Source organism: Eurytemora carolleeae, unplaced genomic scaffold (genome assembly GCF_000591075.1).
Source record: "Eurytemora carolleeae unplaced genomic scaffold, Eaff_2.0 scaffold692, whole genome shotgun sequence".
Lineage (NCBI taxonomy): Eukaryota > Metazoa > Arthropoda > Copepoda > Calanoida > Temoridae > Eurytemora > Eurytemora carolleeae.
The window spans coordinates 115,932-135,310 of NW_019396739.1; the positions used below are offsets into that span (position 1 = coordinate 115,932).

General features: G+C 31.8%; 2 protein-coding genes across 5 annotated transcripts in view; both read right to left on the reverse strand.

Moving 5' to 3' along the window:
- Positions 1–7,852, reverse strand: part of LOC111707983 (manganese-transporting ATPase 13A1) — a 19,587-nt gene extending 11,735 nt beyond the window's left edge. For 3 of the 4 annotated variants that reach the window (XR_002766565.1, XR_002766564.1, XM_023481187.1), the window contains exons 1-14: positions 7,753–7,852; positions 7,160–7,311; positions 6,866–6,960; positions 6,208–6,510; positions 5,862–6,017; positions 5,348–5,524; positions 4,311–4,396; positions 3,714–3,819; positions 3,134–3,279; positions 2,499–2,642; positions 1,886–2,012; positions 1,471–1,527; positions 609–710; positions 91–240 (exon numbers count right to left, since the gene is read on the reverse strand). Coding sequence is in view for 2 of the 4 variants with exons in the window: in XM_023481187.1 (XP_023336955.1) it covers positions 91–240; positions 609–710; positions 1,471–1,527; positions 1,886–2,012; positions 2,499–2,642; positions 3,134–3,279; positions 3,714–3,819; positions 4,311–4,396; positions 5,348–5,524; positions 5,862–6,017; positions 6,208–6,510; positions 6,866–6,960; positions 7,160–7,311; positions 7,753–7,805 (1,854 nt within the window). In the remaining 2 variants the exon portion in view is untranslated. Of the gene's footprint in view, positions 1–90; positions 241–608; positions 711–1,470; positions 1,528–1,885; positions 2,013–2,498; positions 2,643–3,133; positions 3,280–3,713; positions 3,820–4,307; positions 4,397–5,347; positions 5,525–5,861; positions 6,018–6,207; positions 6,511–6,865; positions 6,961–7,159; positions 7,312–7,752 lie in introns of all 4 variants that reach the window. The other variant, XM_023481188.1, reaches the window with a different exon arrangement.
- A 685-nt stretch (positions 7,853–8,537) lies between these two features.
- Positions 8,538–17,923, reverse strand: LOC111707984 (sodium-coupled neutral amino acid transporter 9). Its single transcript, XM_023481189.1, has 18 exons — positions 17,905–17,923; positions 17,619–17,711; positions 16,837–16,971; positions 16,281–16,352; positions 15,712–15,810; positions 15,294–15,415; positions 14,849–14,919; positions 14,025–14,102; positions 13,349–13,415; positions 13,076–13,138; positions 12,814–12,900; positions 12,430–12,492; positions 11,319–11,409; positions 10,897–10,974; positions 10,269–10,527; positions 9,558–9,679; positions 9,221–9,352; positions 8,538–8,784 (listed from the first exon to the last, which is right to left on the reverse strand). The coding sequence occupies exons 2-18, from the start codon at positions 17,693–17,695 to the stop codon at positions 8,619–8,621; spliced, it is 1,782 nt and encodes a 593-aa protein (XP_023336957.1). The 5' UTR covers positions 17,696–17,711; positions 17,905–17,923; the 3' UTR covers positions 8,538–8,618.
- Between the last annotated feature and the right edge of the window lie 1,456 nt (positions 17,924–19,379).

Genomic DNA, 19,379 nt, shown 5'->3' on the forward strand with positions numbered 1-19,379 from the left:
GTCGAATTATCCTCTCCCACTAATAGAGGAATTCGGAATTTAACTCCCCCATAATAATTTCTTTAAGCTTTATTTCACAAAATCACTGACCTTGATTGTAGCAATATAATTAGTGTCCGAGGTTGCAGGAACAGTATAACCACAAACCACGCTCATGCGCTTGAGCGCGGATGAAAAATGAAAACGCTGGAAGATCTTCAGTCCTCCATATTTTCCTTTGCGAGGTATAACAGCCTCACCCTGAAATATTTGTAGGTTAGGTTTACATAAGTATTTTCAATTTATTTTATTATTAATAACAGTCCAGACGGTTTGGTTCAAATTTTTATATTTGTTTCAAAGTGTTTCAGGTGTTTCAAATTGTTTTAAAGTGTATAGTTCAAAGTGTTTTAAAGTGTGTTTAGGAGTTTTAAAGTGTGTTGAGTTTTAAAGTGTGCTTAAAAGTTTTTTAAATTAATCTGAAGTGTTTAAAGTAATTTAAATGTTTCAAAGTTTTTCAAAGTGTTTAAGTGTTTCTACAATTTAATTTTTACTTTTTCTTGGTTTAAAATTATTATTTATTCAGTTTCAATTGTTCAGTCAACTGTTTGGGGTTATTTGTTCTTAACCTTAGTTAGAGACCAATCTACAGCCGCCAGGGTAGCTTTCTCAAGAGGATCTCCTACTAGTCCATCATCTAGCTGAACTAAACTGTGACAACTCGCCAAAACCTAAATAAATCATTCAAAAATTATTTCAATTCAAATTCTACATTTGAACCAAATATAATTTCATAATATCCTTCTTAAATCTCAAGAAATCTGTTAGAGTAAACGTCAATACAAAAAAAAAATACTGACAACAAATAATTTTGTATTATTTCTTAGAATCTTTAACGTACACAGTGCTGTCTAGAGCTAGACTGCACAATCATACATATTTACAATATACAATGGACATTGGACATTACATATAGTAGGGAACTATGGTCGAAACATCCTGTCATCAAGTCAGTGTTCAGAGAGGGAGGGAACCCCCGGACGCCATGAGCCTCCACTATGCAGACACGAGCCTCCCAGATTTGCTAGGCAGATCGAGCCTCAACTAAGAAGACCAAGCCTCCGCTATGCAGACCGTGCCTCTGCTATGCAGACCGTGCCTCTGCTACGCAGTAAAAGAGCCTCTACTCTTCAGCACAGCTTTTTTTAAATCTTGGTTTTTTATGTGTATAAAATATTAACAATTTTTTTGACGTAGTGGCATAAGAATACTTCTGTATAGAGGAGGCTCGTTTTGCATGGCGAAGGCTATTTACTGCATAGCGGAGGCTCGGTCTGCCTAGCAAATCTGGGAGGCTCGCGTCTGCAGGGTTGGACGCTCATGGCGTCCGGGGGTTCCCTCCCTCGTTCAGAATAGTGTACACAACTACACATGTTCATGTGTACAACTGTTGTACAACTGTACATGTGATGAATATTAATCTGTACAAACCTGAATACTCTGAAGAGGAGCTTTGTCTACTGGGATAACTCCGTACTTAGATTCTATCTATAATTTAAAAAATATTTAAGGACATTTTAATCAAGAAAAATATGTTTGGGGTGATTCTGATCGGAGAAACCCTATTTTGAAGAAATCCTGAAAAGATTAACATACTTGAGGCGGAGGGATCCTGTTTATAACAAATTTTTTAAAAAAATTATTTTTTGCCAAAAATGTACTGTTAAGTTTTCAGCAAAACAATCAGATGAATAACAATGATTCCTGAAGCCATTCCTTATCTTTTGGTGTGTGTTATTTTGATCTTTGGGATTTGTTTCATACAGTCTTTAAAAACTAAGATTAAGACAAAAGTAAAAAATAAAGAAAATATAATTTTGTGTGAAAAATCTGGATTTTGCTTGACCTTCTCCTGTGGACCAGTGCCTGGTTCCTGCGGTAGTCCTGCAATACCCTCGACCACCAGGTCGTCACTAGTCAAAGTTCCAGTCTTGTCAAAACAAAGAATTTCAACCTTTCCGGCAAATGGGATCCTGAAATAATATCAACATTGTTGGTCGAAAATTCTTCAGCTCCGGTTTTTCTTCATTTGCTCAAACTATCTTTATGTTAAAGTAAAAATAAAATAAATTTTTTTTATCAAAAACTAGTTTCAGCATTTTCAATCCTCAACCCTTAATCTTTAAATACAATTTTAACCCCCAATTTTGCTGTTGTAAAAATCAACTCAAACTTTCGTAAAATATAATGTTTAGTCCTTACATTCATTTCAAAACTTTTCTATTTTACAGAAATGTAAAATCCAAGTAATTATTTAAGTAAACCAAACTTTTAAGTAAGATAGAGGTAAACTACATAAACTTAGCCAATAATCTTTTGAATATGGGAGTTCAACTCTTAAATATAACAACAAATATTTTCAATTAATGGTTAATTCACAGAGAGATGGTGGAAATAAATTATGATTGGTAGATCCGTTAAAACCTAAGATCCTAAAAAAATGCTTTAAAAATCTAAACCTGAATGGTTCTGTACAGTAGACTTTAAGTTTAGAAAGAGAGAGAAGGCTAGTATTGACTGCAAGGCTGAGCTCTATAGGTAGTTCAGGAGGTACTACACTAGTCAGGATCAGTGTACACTCAAGGAACAACTTGTAACGATTCCTAAACACAAGATACATATTAACGTTAAATCAATTTTTTTTTTATATTTGAACCACGTAGCAGGGCTGGGTGTATATTTTCTCGAAAAATATTATTCTTTCCTTTCCCCCCCTTTTGTGTAAAGGGGAAAATTTCTGGGGAAAAAGTATCAATACGTATGAAAAAAGTTGCCTTTTGTTGACCAATTTTTCATTTCACCGAAAATCATCCCCCCCCCCGGTGTATTTTTGAAAAATATACATCCCTGCCACGTAGACATAGTTAAACCACATCTTTTGCGCTCTCATTTAAGTTGCCCAATTTTAAATTTTTCCCACGCTTCATCAAAAATCAAGTCAGAGGGGGGTGTAATTTTGACATAGACATAGTTAGACCACATCTTTTGTGTGCGTATATAAGTTGAAGAGAAGTGGTTCAACTAAATCTATCCGGGTCAACTACTTCCAGTTATTCATTAAATCTGGGCCCCGATTACTATGCTTTTTGTTCACCTGGTTGGGTCCATTGTGCCGTAGATCCAGACATAGCTGGCAGCTGCGATGGCGAAGATGAGAAGGAAGAGGATGAAGAAGAAGGTTTCAAGGTTGTTAGCCGTCACCCGCTTCACTCCGAACAGGATTGTCCGGAGAAGTTTACCCTTTACAAGAGAATATTAGATAAGTGAGCAAAACCATACGTGGAAATCATATCAAAACCATTATAGTGTAAGAACTACACATCATATTTTTTGTTAGTTTTATATGTCATTTTTTGGATGTGTATAAATAAACAATTTTTAAAACTTATCAAAATTGTAAGTAGAATATTTTCTTTTTTTGGCATTAGACTTAGAGAAAATTCAATACAGGTAACTTAATGATATGATAAAAATTTGACAGGGTCCAAGAAGACGAAGGCAAGCGCGTATTAAGGGGGGGGAGGTTATAACCTCAAACTTAAATTAAACCAACAAAAAGTTCTTCGCTTCCCAAGAATGCCTCAAAGCATTTGGCGCAATTTTTGGCCCTATCTAGATTAAAATCCTGTATATGCCCTTGAGAGATGACATGACATGCCGTGTTGGTTAATTACCTGTTGTGTATTGAACCCTGTCTGAAGAACATATCCAACACATCCTCCATCTCCAGCTCGTAGTCCTGCAGCTGTCTTACTCGGAGGAGTATGCTGAACTATTCTGTAGATACAGATACTTGACTTGTGTCAAAGCGAAATATTTCTAAAATTTTGAAATTATAAAATTAAATTAGAAGAGGTTCATTTAGGACTGTCATTTTGTATATAAACATATGTTATTTTTAGGGTTTTTATCCACTATGTTACATTAAACCAGATAATATTAGATTTAAAAAAATATTCTTATCAACATTAAACCAAAATACTAATTATCCGGAGTTTAGGGTTTGTATCCAGTATGTTACATTAAACCAGATAATATTAGATTAAAAAGAATATTCTTATCAACATTAAATCCAAAATACTAATTATCCGGAGTTTAAATGCCAGTTTCATATGTTTTGGAAAACTGAGCAATTTTTTGTATCAAATTCCGTAGAAATATAAAAATTTACCAATAACATAATAAAACAAGATACAATTGTCCTCAACTATCAATTATAAAATAAACATGATAAGCTAATTTTTATTTGAGGAATAAAGCATGTATCCCTGGTTCCAGCAAATAGAACATGTAATCTTGAATCCTGGTCCAGGTCTAGACATCTACCCTCGTCCCAGGAACTATTCTCCAGGGACTCCTTTACACACAGAGATATACATCACTTGTGATTATTTTAGAACCTTGTTTAAAAGAACTGTCGACGTAATTTAAAGAGACCCACATACATATCATCCGATTCACAACTTTATAGACTTTCATCTGAGCAAAAATAATGTAGATAATCCTATTTACTTTGAAGATCAGTTTATCTAAACTTGGCTTGTGGATTTCTTCAAAGAAAACTGAGAGACTTAAATCTCTTCACAAATCAAATCAAATCAAATCATGAATGTTAGGGAGAGCTTTAGGCTCCACTCTACAGCTTGGAGTTTCAAGTCCTGACTGAGAGGTGGGTTTTCAGCCCGGATTTGTTTTATGTATAATCGTTAATTAATCGAGTGTTTAAATTAATCGGAATGATCCCAGCAACACGACCAAAATTGTAAAAATTGTTACTCAGCTTGGGTAAACCTTTAAAAGACACCGCTGTGAATAGAGAACGCAATTTTTAATATGCAGGGTCTCTTAAAACAATGTTGACAGTCTCTTACTGGTCAGGTATTGTAAAATCAAAAGCCATTCACAAACAAGAGTGTTAATTCTGACTGTTAAAAATTATTTCTAAAATAATGAGACCTTAAACCTCCCCAAATGTCATATGTCGGAATTTAAGTCCTTTAAGTTCGTTTTTGTAGATTTTTTGAATTTCAAAAAGATTCCAAAAAATCTAAGTCTTATAAATTTTAGAAGCGTTAATTCTGAACATTTTTAGAGAAGTATATGCAAAAAAACGAATCAAAAGATTGATTTTTTAGTTAGTTTTTCCTTTATATTTTCTCTTGGGATACAAACACTGCAAAGTTTATCAAAATCAAACTCTAAAGAGTACAGTTTCAAAATGTTGGAAGTTTTTATTACAAGTTTTTAAACAAACGAAGCAAAACAATGAGTAATGATTCATTAAAACTGCGGGAAAATTATCTTTTACCTTCATCTGAGGAATACTCTCCCCTGTGAGCATACTCTCGTCTACTATACAAGGACCCCGGAGTAGAAGTATATCACATGGAACCAGGTTATCATTCAAACATCTACTGATGGAGATAATGTCGCCAGGAATCAGTTGATCGGTTGGCAAGGGTCTCCATCTTCGTCCACGATATACCTTGAAGAAAACATTTAAAGATATCAAATCAATCAATCAAATGTGCATCAACACCACCCAAGTTTGGGAAACAAAGACCAAGAACTGACGACAGTTCGTGAGACAGTAGCTGGGTATAATTTTTTATCTGTTGAAATAAAAGATGTAGGAGGATTGCTTGGTTTTAGAATCATAACGATGACACATTTGTTATGTGAACCACTAGTTCAAAATTAAGGAAGGTTTTGAATCAGTAATTAAATTTTGAACCGGCAGAAGTTCAGCGACTCCGCAAATTCATTAAATTCGGTTCCTAGTAAAATAAAATTAGTTTAAGAAATTATTATCAAAAATGTACCTGGATCATGTAAGGCTTGTTTCCCATCTTCCTGATCTCCGACATATTTCTGATCTGTTGCTGGACAAGGGTGCACTCAAACATTACCAGCATCATCAGGGTGAACACAGAGTAGTACCAGTACTCATCCAGGCACCATAATCCAACACAGAAGATCTGGAAATAATAAAAACTATACTTATTAATTTCAATAACAATAAAGGAAAGTGGGTCAACTACCAGGATATTTTACCCATGCAACTGCAAGATATACAAAGCACTATAAATTAATCAGAGCTTAAATTATATAATTTTATCAACTTGATTTTAAGAATTTTCAGCCTTTTATTTGAACATCAGAACAAACCTGGAATACGAAGAATGGTGCGGTTGCCCTCTCAAGAAACAGTTCCTTAAACTCTGGAACTGCCATCTCTACCTCGTTATTCCCATAAAACATTGTCTTATCATGCACCTCTTCCTCCATCCACCCCTTGCACTCACTGTACGTCTTTAGCTCCATGTCCACTGGAAACTGGATGGTTCGGAATATCTTCTTCTCTGTGTCAAACACGTATTTAATTTTCTGGAAGGAGAACCATAATTGATGTGGTCCTGTTCTAGCCAATCTGACAAGCTCAGAGAACCCGTGATTTTCAAGCGGAGTAACCTGGAGAAATACATTAAGAAGCTTTCAAGGAAAAACTGATTGAGAAAAACTTAAAGTGAGTTGTTGGAATATATTGACTAGGTTGAATGAGAGAAAAGTTAAACTACGGAACTACATCAGGAAAAATACAAGAGATAGGAGTGAAATATAAGAAAAGTAATTGTGTACGGACAGAAAAAAAAACAATAATTAGAAAACACAATATAAAAAGAGAAAATTTTGAAAGAACAACTGCAAGAAAATGGGGAAAAAATAACTGAATACTACATGTTGATAGGCTTTGAGGCACATATTGTAAAGAGCGAAAGTTTTTTTAACAAAGAGTCGAATTGTAAAATTATCAAAAAAATCTTACTTTAGCATATGTAGCATCTTGTTTGCTAGTGACAGGTACACTGGAGCACATCATGACAGCTTGTATACTTACAGACCAATAACAACTCAACAAAACTTAAAAGAAAGATAATTTATAAATTTATTCATTAACAAAGGTTTATTTAAAAAAATTTACAAAAAAAAATAAAAACCTTTCATTTTAATCATTAGAAAAAATATTCTAATTAGGTCTTAACTGCAAAATACAATTTTGGGATCAATACCTACAATGTGTTTTATTTACACGTTTTCACGTACTAGAATAAATGCTTACCTAATACATGAATAAGAAGAAGGACTACTCCGCAGACTGTACCGATCTCAACGTACTCATTGTACCCGTACACAACCAACCAATTGTACAACCAAGCTATGTACAAGAAGAAAAAAGGTGTGGTAAACCCGTAAAGGTACGGGGCTCTTTTCCTGAAATAAAAAATACTTTGTAGGCCTACTTTAAAGAATTAATCAATCATAGTCTATGTCTTATATTACTTTAAATAAAAAATCCTCTGTCACCTACAAAGTAAACGACATTGATTGATCATGTACATTGTGTATAATTTAAATTTTCCAAAACATTTGTTCGATTCTGTTTTTAATTAAATGCTTACACTCAAATGTACTCTACGAGGCTTTTATGGCGTCCATCTTCTATTTTAACTTTTTATTGGGGCTCTTTCTCTTTGAAAATTCATAGAACAAAAACAAAAAAAGCTTTACAGATTTGATATTATTTTTCGTGGATTTTCAAAATTTTACTTTTTAAAATACCATAAACCTTCCCTTGGGTCCTGTGACTTACAATGTTCATAACAAATTTCTATTTATTTTACAAGACAACTATAGCAACTACTCAATACTTACTTATATAACGATACACTTGAAACAAGATCATCATTTGGATCCGCCAAATTCATTTTCTGAAAATTTATAATAATATAAGTACCTAATATTTAAATATTAATATAAATATAGAAATTTTTACATTATAGCATAAAACCATTATGCGTAGACATACAACACATTAAAAGCATTTAATTATTAAAATATTATGACAATTTCTGTTCTGTACTATTTAGTATTTACATTTATCTGAGAGTATCTAAATAATTTACCAACATCAAATTTGTAAAAAGGCAAATTGATTTAAATTTAAAGCTGTTTCCGAATATTTACAATGATGCCATGTACAATGAACATTGTATTGTACAATGTACAGGTTCACGCATATTTTAAAATTTAAACCTGGGTAATAAAAGTTTTCTTGGGCACAATTTCATTCAACATAAAGGAGAGAAAAAAAATCTACAAATAATTTTCTTAATGGTTGAACAATTTTGTTAACCAATCACAATTTTCATAGTAAAATGCAAAGGATTATGCAATAGAGGTGCGTCAAATCTAGAATTTTTCTGGTAAATAAACATCTATTTAAACCAATAGGGCAAAATTTCCAAAATCGATAACTTTCTTGGGAAATACTAATATTAAGAAGGATGAGCTGGCGGGGGATTGAAAACGTACAACATAAAATAATATAGAAACTATAAAATGACAATGATAACTATCAAACAACCTAAATAAGCTTTTTGAAAGCGCATTAGTGGCAGGTGGCAACCATACAACTAAGTAATAAATAATATTTAAAAACTAAAATCCCCACATTCAGAACTCTTAATTTCCGCAGTTAGAAGAAAATATACGGAAGGAACTAAAACAGCACCGCCGAGCTAAATAAAGAACTGGGCCATAAAATTTGCAACTCCAAACACAATAATAAGAATGTGGATGATAAGAGAAGTCCATGACACAGGTCCAGACCGCTTACAACTGGCTAGATGAACAAGAACGGGTAGAGTGAATATCAAGGTCATCCCACAAGCAGCACCACTAAACCTGAAGAATAGTAAGATTTAGAAATTATTTCACATTCTAAATTTTCATTCAACCAGTCAACCAGTCAACCAGTTGTTCAATTGTTCAATTTTTTAATTGTTCAATTGTTCAATTGTTCAATTGTTCAATTTTCAATTGTTCAATTGTTCAATTGTTCAATTGTTCAATTATTCAATTGTTAATTGTTCAATTGTTCAATTGTTCAATTGTTCAATTATTCAATTGTTCATTGTTAAATTACTCAATTGTTCAATTATTCAATCCTTTAATCATTCAATCCTTTAATCATTCAATCCTTTAATCATTCAATCATTCAATCATTTATTAGTTCAATAATTTAATTGTTACAATTTTGCTCAATTATTCAATCAATCGTTCAATCATACATCCATTTGCTCGATCAATCAATCAACTTAATCTTTAATCCATGATATACCTGATAATAGTTCCTATCTTAGGCATGAAGATTGCAAACATCACACAGACTGCGATAACAGCAGTATTGAGTAGAAGAACATACTTTAGACCAGGCCATACATTACGGAATATCGGATACAGGACGGAAACTCTACAGAATACAAACAAAAAATATTAAATCTTTTCAGGAAAAATTCCATCCAAAACATTTTTTAGAAGCCATCCTTCAGGTATTGGTCTAGTTACCCTCCAATTTAAAAGTGCCAATTAAAATTCACAACAAAAGGTAATCAAAAATATATTAGGGAAAAATGCAAGTTTAACATTTACATAATAAACCCCAATAAGAAACTAACCTGAGAAGATACATTATAAGTGGAAACACTGTAGTCATTTGGAAGAAGAGAAATATTTTGGCAGCAACAGTTAAGCCATCATGTTTTAAGAAGTTATTCAGTAGATTATCCTCTATACAATTCTAAACAGTTAAACCATCATTCTTCCAGTGCTTAGGATCCGAATACGTTGGATCCGCAAGATTTTGGCTTCCTGGATCCGGATCCGTATCCGCAAAAATATGCGGATCCACGGATCCGGATCCAAGGGGTAAAATATCAACCAAAAACTGCAAAAAAAAAACTTTTTTAATCCTAAACTCAAATCTGAACTTTTGAAAAAAGAGATTTTAAAAATTTTCTCATTTCTGAATGGTTTATCAAGTTTTAGGATAAAAATAAGCGAAAAAAATTAAAACAAAAAATTTGAAAATTATTTTTTGTTAAAAAAATTCAGGAAATCTTAAAGAAATGACCTGGATCTGGATCCGGATCCGGATCCATTTTTTATCCAGTGTGGATCCAGGATCTGGATCAGCATCAAATGGATCCTAAGCACTGCATTCTTCATACTGCAGGGGCCATAATTCTTTATTTCTCAGGAAAAATTAGGATAAATCAAGATCTAGTTTAGCCTAATCTTGATGCTCAAAGTGAAACACTTAAAACATTTTATCAAGTTAGAATTAAATCTATTTAAGTTATATAATTATACTGTATATTCATTCTGACCTTTGGTAGTGGAAATGAGAGATAGAAGGCAGCTCCAATCGCCATATAGGTTGCAGTAACAAGAAAATATGCTATGGACATATCCCTGCCATTGTGCTCCTGCACCCTGTTGTTGGACATGATGGTGATAATGGCGTTGTGTATGAAGAGGCCGAGGGCAAGGATACCCGAGAGGCTGGGGAAAGAGGATCTGAAGAGAGGTATGAACTCAGGACTTGAGACGTCACTGAATTCAGCGTGAATCCCCCACTCATAGCATCTAGATTAGAACCATTATAATTTATAAGAAAACATAAAATGAAAATATAATCTCAAATTGGAGAAGCAAATCAATGCATAAGATTATAAAAATTCAGATGATTATTATGTGAATTATGTCAAAGAAAGCAAGTTCACAACATTTTCGTGGATTTGATTGATTTAATCTATAAAAATAATACATTTTAATCAATAAAATTATTCTATCTAATCTTTATGAGCTACGAAGTCAGAAAAAATTCAAGAATATTAGCATTTATCTTAAATAAGAAAAAATGGTGCTAGAGACCAGAGAAGTGAGAGAAAATGTGAAAACATGTAGAAAATAAATGAAAAAGATGGAAAACTATGAATAAAACTAAACTCCAACCTGTAGAGCACTGAGCAGAGAATAAAGAGAATAGAAACTGTTCCAAGGGAATTGAACTTGGTAAAAAACGTGGCAGATCTATGCGAGAATAATTATCTATCTATCTAAAGAACAGGAGGAATATTTAAAGGGACTTCAGATGTAAATTGAAGCCGATTTAAGGAGTGGCGTGTATAACTTACAAGGGTAACCTCTAAAACCTTTATCTGAGAAAGTTATCGCCACTTTTCTGTCTTGATGACAATTTCCATCATTGTCCTTGCAGCAGAAATCCGCATAACAATTGAAAATGATCAATATTCAGATAGATAACTAACTCAGACAAAGGTTTGAAGGGTACCGTTGAGAAACGACATGCCACTATTTTAAATTAAGCCAGGAGTTTCTTCAAGAATAAGAATACAGATAAGATAGATAGTTTCCTTAGGTTTACAAGAGGGAAGAGGAATAGAATAAGAAAGAGTGGAACAGTTGTAAATTGTCCCCAGATATCTTCCATAGGTATAGTCCATCCTAAAACATTTAAGTCTTGGTTCATTAATTCTTTCGTCTGTTTGACTTTGATTTTGTTTGTTTGTTTATTTTCTTTGTTAATCTTTCCATTTCATTATTCCATTATTCATTTCTTCATTTCTTTATTCCATTATTCATTTCTTCATTTGTTTTATTTGTTCTATTTGTTCTATTTGTTCTATTTGTTCTATTTGTTCTATTTGTTCTATCTGTTCTATCTGTTCTATCTGTTCTATCTGTTCTATCTGTTCTATCTGTTTAATCTGTTCTATCTGTTCTATCTCTTCTATCTCTTCTATCTCTTCTATCTGTTCTATCTGTTCTATCTGTTCTATCTGTTCTACCTGTTCTACCTGTTCTACCTGTTCTATCTGTTCTATCTGTTCTATCTGTTCTATTTCTTCTATCTGTTCTATCTGTTCTATTTCTTCTATTTCTATTTGGATACGTTGTTCTATCTGTTCTATCTGTTCTATCTGTTCTATCTGTTCTATCTGTTCTATCTGTTCTATCTGTTCTATTTCTTCTATTTCTATTTGGATACGTTGTTTCGACGGTCAGGAGCGCCGACCCCTATTTCATTGAATGATGGGTTGTCCTTTAATAATAATAATAATCTGTTCTCTTTGTTCTATCTGTTCTAACTGTTCTCTTTCTTCTATCTGTGCTTTCTGTTCTATCTGTTCTATCTGTTCTATCTGTTCTATCTGTTCTATCTGTTCTATTTCTTCTATTTCTTCTATTTCTTCTATTTCTTCTATTTCTTCTTACTTACTTGTATACTTTTTGTTCTATTTGTTCTATTTGTTTACTTCTTCATTTGTTCATTTGTTTAATTTTTTCATTTGTTCTAGTTGTTTATTTGTTTATTTGTTTATTTGTTTATTTGTTTATTTGTTTATTTGTTTATTTGTTTATTTGTTTATTTGTTTCGTTGATCATTTCTATAATCGTTAATTAATTCTGAATTCCTTTTTAAATGTTTGTTATTTTTTCTTTTTTATGTTAATTTGTTTCTACCTGAAGCTTCTAATAGACCAATATTAGGATTGTTTTCTGTGACATTGGAAGGACAGTAAACCCCTTTAAATATCATTGTCTAGTAATTAACATAATGTTTTACTTCAGTGCAAAATAATAAAGGCTTGAACTATTAGTTTTAAACTTAGTTGTTTTGCATTTAGCAAACATTTAATACATGCATGAAGTAAATTTTGAGAAGAAAACACAAACAATACAGTGAATAACTTTTAACTTTAGAATTTCAAATTTTAAACAAGATTACCAGACATAGTTTGAAGTTAAACCTTTTATTAATTCAATTCTCATTTTCCTCTTTTCTTTGTCCATTTTAGCATAAAATAAGAAAGGTTGGGACACCCCTCCACCCCCCATCTTCTATACCTGTATCTGTGATATTAACTCCAGTTGCTACATCATGTATGTACTCAACAGTGTTGAACAAAAAGTTGGACATCAACACCCAGTAAACTGAAGAAAAATCAAAATTTGAAGATTTGAAAATAAAAAATTCAAATTTTACAATTTTACTTTTTGGTATATTGTTTTCAAATAAACTATAAAAATCAGAAATTTTTATTTTTGTTATTTAAAAATGTTAATATTTGACGAGCAGATAGATAAAATTGTACAACTAAAATGCTACCTATTGCAGCCCCCAGCACTGCAAGTACAGAGAAAATAGTGGCAAGAATCTCTGCCCATTTTCCTGAAATAGATTAATATAATAATATCTGTATGAACAGATTAACAAGTTTTTCAGAAATTATTGTAATATCAATCAGCTATCTAATAGTAACCCTACCCGAAATAATAATATAAAAACTTAGAAAATGATCATCTAAAGTGAGATTTACTTTTGATTTGGTTTTTAAAACTTTTTTCTTGATCTTTTAAATATTTCCTAACTTGATTTTACCTAACATAAGTCCACACAGATCACTAAACTCGGATATTTTTACAGTTCTACTTTGCACAGAATACACCTATAAAAAGATTTTTTTGCGCTCAAACTCAGGATTTAAAAAGTTTAATATGTCTCAAATGAATCCGAAAGAAGTTTTCCACAACACTGCATACTCAGTTCAACTACCTTACATAGCCGGTCACTCCCTTTAACATATAATAACCAGCCACATGTTCACCTTGTGTTATCATTCGGGACAATGTGTTGTTGATATGTATTCATTTCAATCTTTTCATTTTATGCTGCGATTAAATTTCTTGTTACGTCAATAATTGAAATGATTTTTCTAAATGTACAAGAACAAAATTATTAAAACATCAATCTAAGCAAAACAAAATCGTAGCAAAAAAATTGTTAATAAACATTCAGTAGCTAAATAGATACATAAATAGATATTCAAAACTTTAACAAATTATAGACAAATGAACTGAATACTTTCCACAAACTCTCATCTTCTAATCCCTATTACTTTGCACTCTGATGGCGTAACCTTTGATATTTCAAACTTTGGCTATGTAACTTATGGTTTGAAATATTAAAGGTCCACGACATAAAGTTAAAAAGATATATAGACTAGAAAATTTAAGTTTATAGCAAATGTTTATTTGTTTCCCTATGAATGTTGTACCTGGAGTATTCTGTATGCAGTATAAAGACACAGTCCTGATATTATTAGCATCATAAACAACCCCATCACTAATCCAGCCTAGATATATAAGAAACTGAAACATGATTTTTCAAATGTTTTTGATAAAAATCAACAAGAACTTAATGTTGCAAATGCAAAGTTCCTGCAAAAAAAATAAAAAGAAGGTTTTGTGCAAAGACTAAAATTAAAAATGAAAAAAATATTATAAGCAAATTATTTTGATGATCGTGATAAGGATGAGGTTGAAGAATGTAAATATTTATTTGATAAATACGAAGTTGAAAATTTAATTGATATTGAACAGGAAGATGAGGGCGCAACTGCTGCTACAAATGATGTTTTAAATTCTGTAAATGATTATGAATATTAATTATGATTTAAGAATGTGAATGCTGTTTATGATAAACATGAAGTAGAAACTGAAAATCATGTCGATGATATAAACAATGATGGCGGACATGTTACTAATGATGAAGGAAATTCTAAAACTGATTTTGCGCATGATAATGATTTCAGAATGTGAATGCTATTGATGATAAACATTAAGTTAAGAAAAGCATTTATATTGATGATGAACACAACGATGATGACAGAAATGCTACTAATGATGATAAATATGAATATCATAATCGAAGTTTAAAATTTTTTTGCAAATGATAAAGATTCTGCTGTACTAAACATAAAATTGCAAATTATATTGAGGTAGATAGTTATGGTTAAACAAAAAAAGGACGACGATCAATGATTATATAAGTGATCATGCAAATACTGTAAATGATAATGATGATGAATCACTTGATTACCTGCTGCAAGGCCCAGGGCATACTAAGCAAGGATGTTCCCATCATTGTGTTCCAGATAGAGAAAATAGTTACTAACAACAGACACAGTTTACAAAAATATAATAGACTAGTTTGGGAACCCAGTTTTGCCTGGAGACTAAACTTTCCTTATAAAAATCGTCCCTCTCAACTTAGATTTTTTAAACCAAACTAAGAATGTTCATTTTGTTTCACCAAATTCTCCAATTTAAATATACGACAAATCGGTCAAGAAGTTAAAGAGTTATAATCTGAACCAAAACAAAAAACTTTTTATAAAAAGTAAACAAAAACTTTATAAATCTTCTTTTTGATAATTGTATGTAAAATTTATCCACTTTAAAAACATAAGTGAAATCGGAAGAAACGAAATCCTTGAGAGTTTTTTGAAAGTTTGAACCATTTTAAATGATGCTCTGTGTTGTCCCTATACTAGATTGTTTCCCCGAGGTCTGGACTCCAGGTAGATAGATCTGATAGAAGGAAGCAGGAACAACATGGTCCGGGATATTCAGAAGATCAAGATTAACTCCGGCCTGATTCTGTAATCTAGAATGCAATCGATCAAATGATCAATCAACTGATCAATCGAATTACTTGTAAAATCATCAGACTAATCATCAGTCAGATCATTGTGCAAGTCATCAATTAAATCAACAGTAAAATCATCAAACCAATTCAGTCAATTAATCGAATCAATCATAAATAATCATTGCATAAATCAATAAATCAATTATGTAATTTTTTTCAGCGTTGATTACGTAGAAAATATAAGTTTTAAATCTATTTTAAATCAATTCTTCAATCAGAAGAAGTAATAAAATATATCAAATGAAATGAAATACCTGGTATAGTATTGATATCTCCTGTAGTGAGCTAACTCTACTGGATCAGCATCTATTTGTCCAACCAGGGGAGTTCCTTCAGTAACATTAGTCTGGCTTCTGTTTAAAATACAAATTTAAAGGATTGGAGAGGTCACTGAACTTCCTACCGGCCGGTTTATGTCTTGATTTACCAATTAAAATCCTCATGATTCACGATTTGAACCGGCGACAGGTAGTTTAGCAACCTAGCTCAAATTAATATAAATCTGTGCTTGATTTTTTTCGCAAATCCTTAGAAGGGTCAAATTTGTCGCAAATTCTATTATCTTTCTTAAGGTCAAAAAATGTCATACTTCCTTTACATTTTTTTGTGTTCATTTTTTCCATTATCAAGAAGTCTGCAATGTTTTATTTGATGTTTTTTTTTACTTTTTTGCCTTCTCGCTCCTGATACTTTAATGAATAGTACTTTAAAAACATGATTTATCATTATCTCAGCCATGTCAACCCAGGTAATTTGTTGTGCTGTATAATCTAGACCTAGGTTACTATGAATTCAAACTTCTGTTTTAAATATGATTATTTTCCTATAATGGTATGGTCGTCTTTCCGTGCCTTCTTCCTCTACGACAGGAGCTATATTCTTATCTCTGGTCCGCCTAGAAATAGAAGAATAATTAGAAACTTATTAAAAGAGGAGATGAGAGTTACACAAAAATAAAATTTATTGCAAGAAAAGTAGTATTTCAAAACCTTTTCTGTAGCAAATACAAAACAATGCAGTTCCGTGAAGAGTGAAACTAGAAACAAGCTTTTTATATAACTTTAGCATCGCATCACCTCAATTTCAATTGCTCGACGTAAAATATAAGGAATCAGCGATTTTATCTCATTAGTTTTTCCTATTTGAACTAGAAACAGAGAACGTAACTTTTGATCTTGATATCCAATGTGATCACTTATAAATTTGGAAATGAATGCTAAATCCCACAATTAAAGTTATCCAATGGAATTTCGAAGAGGAATTAAATTAATCTCGAGCTCTGCATTAGATGGAAATCAATACTAGATCCCCAGATAAGCAACACAAAAATTCCAGGTTCCAAATATCTAGGTTTACTTATGATATTGTCAAAGACCTACCTGGCTCCAGAGGCTCCACTGTCTAGACTTGAACCTAAAGCTGAAGTAGGACTTCTAGCATACTCGTTCAGTCTCCTGTTCCAACTTCCTCCTCCAGAAGACAATCCAACATTTCCGTATCTAGCTTCTCCTCGCCTATAATTATATATCTAAGGTTAATATTGATAAAAGTTATGATAAATACTCATAACAAAAATAACAATGATAAAAATCATTATAATATCAATTGTAAACGGACAACATTGAGGACTAATGTCCAAATAATCATTGATATTTAACTATTATCTATTATTATTTCTTATTTACATATTTACACTAAAGATGACTAACAGATGATCTTCAACAATTTAAAAATTAAGCTTAATGTGTGCTGTTGGAGTAATTTAAAGTGACCCTTTTCTACAGAGCAGCAGGTCAGATTCACAATAATAAATAGTAGAAAGTAGATATATCACTTCCTGAGACGAAAAATGTTGAATTCTGACAATTATAGTCTGGGCTGCTGTTAATCAACAAGATACTTTAACAGAAAAAACATAAATTAAAAAAAAAAATTTATTCAAATATAATTTATTCTAGACCATTCTAAGGTTTAGAGGGTTCCGTTGAGAACCGTCTAATCCTCTGTACCCTCTACACAAAATGGAGGGTCACAATACTTCTTTAATCCCTTTGAGTAACAATCTTTGCAACCAACGGACCCCGTGCCTCAATAGTCACCGCCGCATTTTTGTCATGTGTTAAATATATTGGATGAAAATTTAAGAATCGGTATTTAATACCTAACAGGGAGCCCTGTAAAGCTGGAACTATCCCCTCTGTTCTCAGACAGCAAAGAAACTCTCTCCGATCTACTCATCTTTTAATTTAGCATTCTAAAATATGATAATATTTATGGTATATTTCTTTAGAGTTCATTTTTAACGTCACAAAACCATTAAAAGGAGAAAAACTTATTGTATAAAATGTTCGTTTATTTTTTAAAGACAGTTTTTGCTAAGAATGATTAAAATTTAAAAACTTAGTCGTTTAAGCAGTGTTGAGAATGATAATAATTAAAATTTTTACTTTTTAGTTGACGTAACTGGATTTTGATAAAATTTTGTTAAGCGCACATGCACAGTTCGGTTCTCAACCTTAACTCCGATGGAGTTTAAATCAATAAATCAAAGAAATATTTTTCGAATTTTCTTAGCAAGAATAACTTATTAATTTAATACAAAAGCCATTGTGATACTAGATAAATTTTTACTCGACAATATAATGATCAAAATGGCGAAATTTCATTTATTTTATCTAAATTCAGTCCTTTTAGTTTTCACAAAGCGAAGACGAAAACAATTTGTTTGAAATTATTCCGCGGTATTGTAAGCGCATATTTCGAAAACAAATAATTCCGCCAAACTAGAAAAATAATAATATTACGAATCAGGTGTTTTCATGTGGTTATGAACGTATGAGACTACTTTTAAATAATCTAGCTTAGCATTCTTTATTTTCAGATTAAAATGTCAGATATACATTTAGATTTGTACTGGAACGAAATTGCTGAGGTTGGAAATATTTTACTTAACCCTTAGATTATCTTGATAGATTTGCAGCCTCTAAAGGCTTGGAATTTTAATTCTGTCCGGAACGCTTACCTCTAAAAGTGTACGACAAAATTGTAAGTATTGTCAATTTTTATTTCGGCAAAGAGTTATGGATTATGGGATCCCTCATTGGAAACTATTATTAGTTCGCCTCCTTTTCAATTTTTGTATATGATACTTTTTATCAAAACANTCTACTATTTAATCTTCCAATTTTACCAGACATTTTTCAATTGTATAATCATGTCTCTCTCTACTATTTAAGAAAACATATTTTATGAAATCTAATTTACAAAACAAAGTCTACGGAGAGATATTCCTGAACTAGATATTCATCTTAAGTTGATTGTTCCTTCAATTACTGATCAATTTTCTTTGAATGTTCTTGATTGCTTGGAACTGCTCATTGTAAGCCACACGAGCAGTGTTCACGATGGCTTCGAAAGACTGCCGAGCTTTTATCCAAGGATTCGGATCTTCTTAAACGAGCATATTTGTTGTGCTCTCAGCGGTACAGACAGGGGCGAATACAGGGGGGCTGCTGGACCTTCGCAGCCCCCTCCCCTGAGATTTCAGAATAAAAACTTTTTGATTCACGAATATTAAGACAGGATTGAAATAAAAATTTCAGAAAGCACTTAATTTTCCTTTAATTAAGAAAAAATAATCGTTTATACAAAAAAAATCTCCTTTTTTTCTTCTATCTTTCATTTTTCGATTCCAATTCTTTTTCATCTTTTCATTTTCTTCTTTTTTGTCTCAAAAAGTGTACGGGACTGCCAAAATAATCTGCATACAGGAACAAAAAAATCTGAAAATAGAAAGCTGAAGACTTGTATCATAATATTGTTCATTTAATTTGCATATGCATATTAATGTTCATTACTCATTAATTAAAGTTTAAATAATGTTCCTGATTTTAAATTTACATGCATATAATTTTCCTAGTAA

What these genes read in the sequence shown, in the direction of transcription:
- LOC111707984 (XM_023481189.1), bottom strand. Translation starts at nt 17,695, where the DNA reads ATGAGTAGATCGGAGAGAGTTTCTTTGCTGTCTGAGAACAGAGGGGAT. An exon ending in AGTGCTGGGGGCTGCAATAG is followed by an intron (nt 12,901 to 13,075) that starts GTAGCATTTTAG and finishes ATTTTTCTTCAG; the next exon opens with TTTACTGGGTGTTGATGTCC. An exon ending in CTCTGCTCAGTGCTCTACAG is followed by an intron (nt 10,528 to 10,896) that starts GTTGGAGTTTAG and finishes GTTCTAATCTAG; the next exon opens with ATGCTATGAGTGGGGGATTC.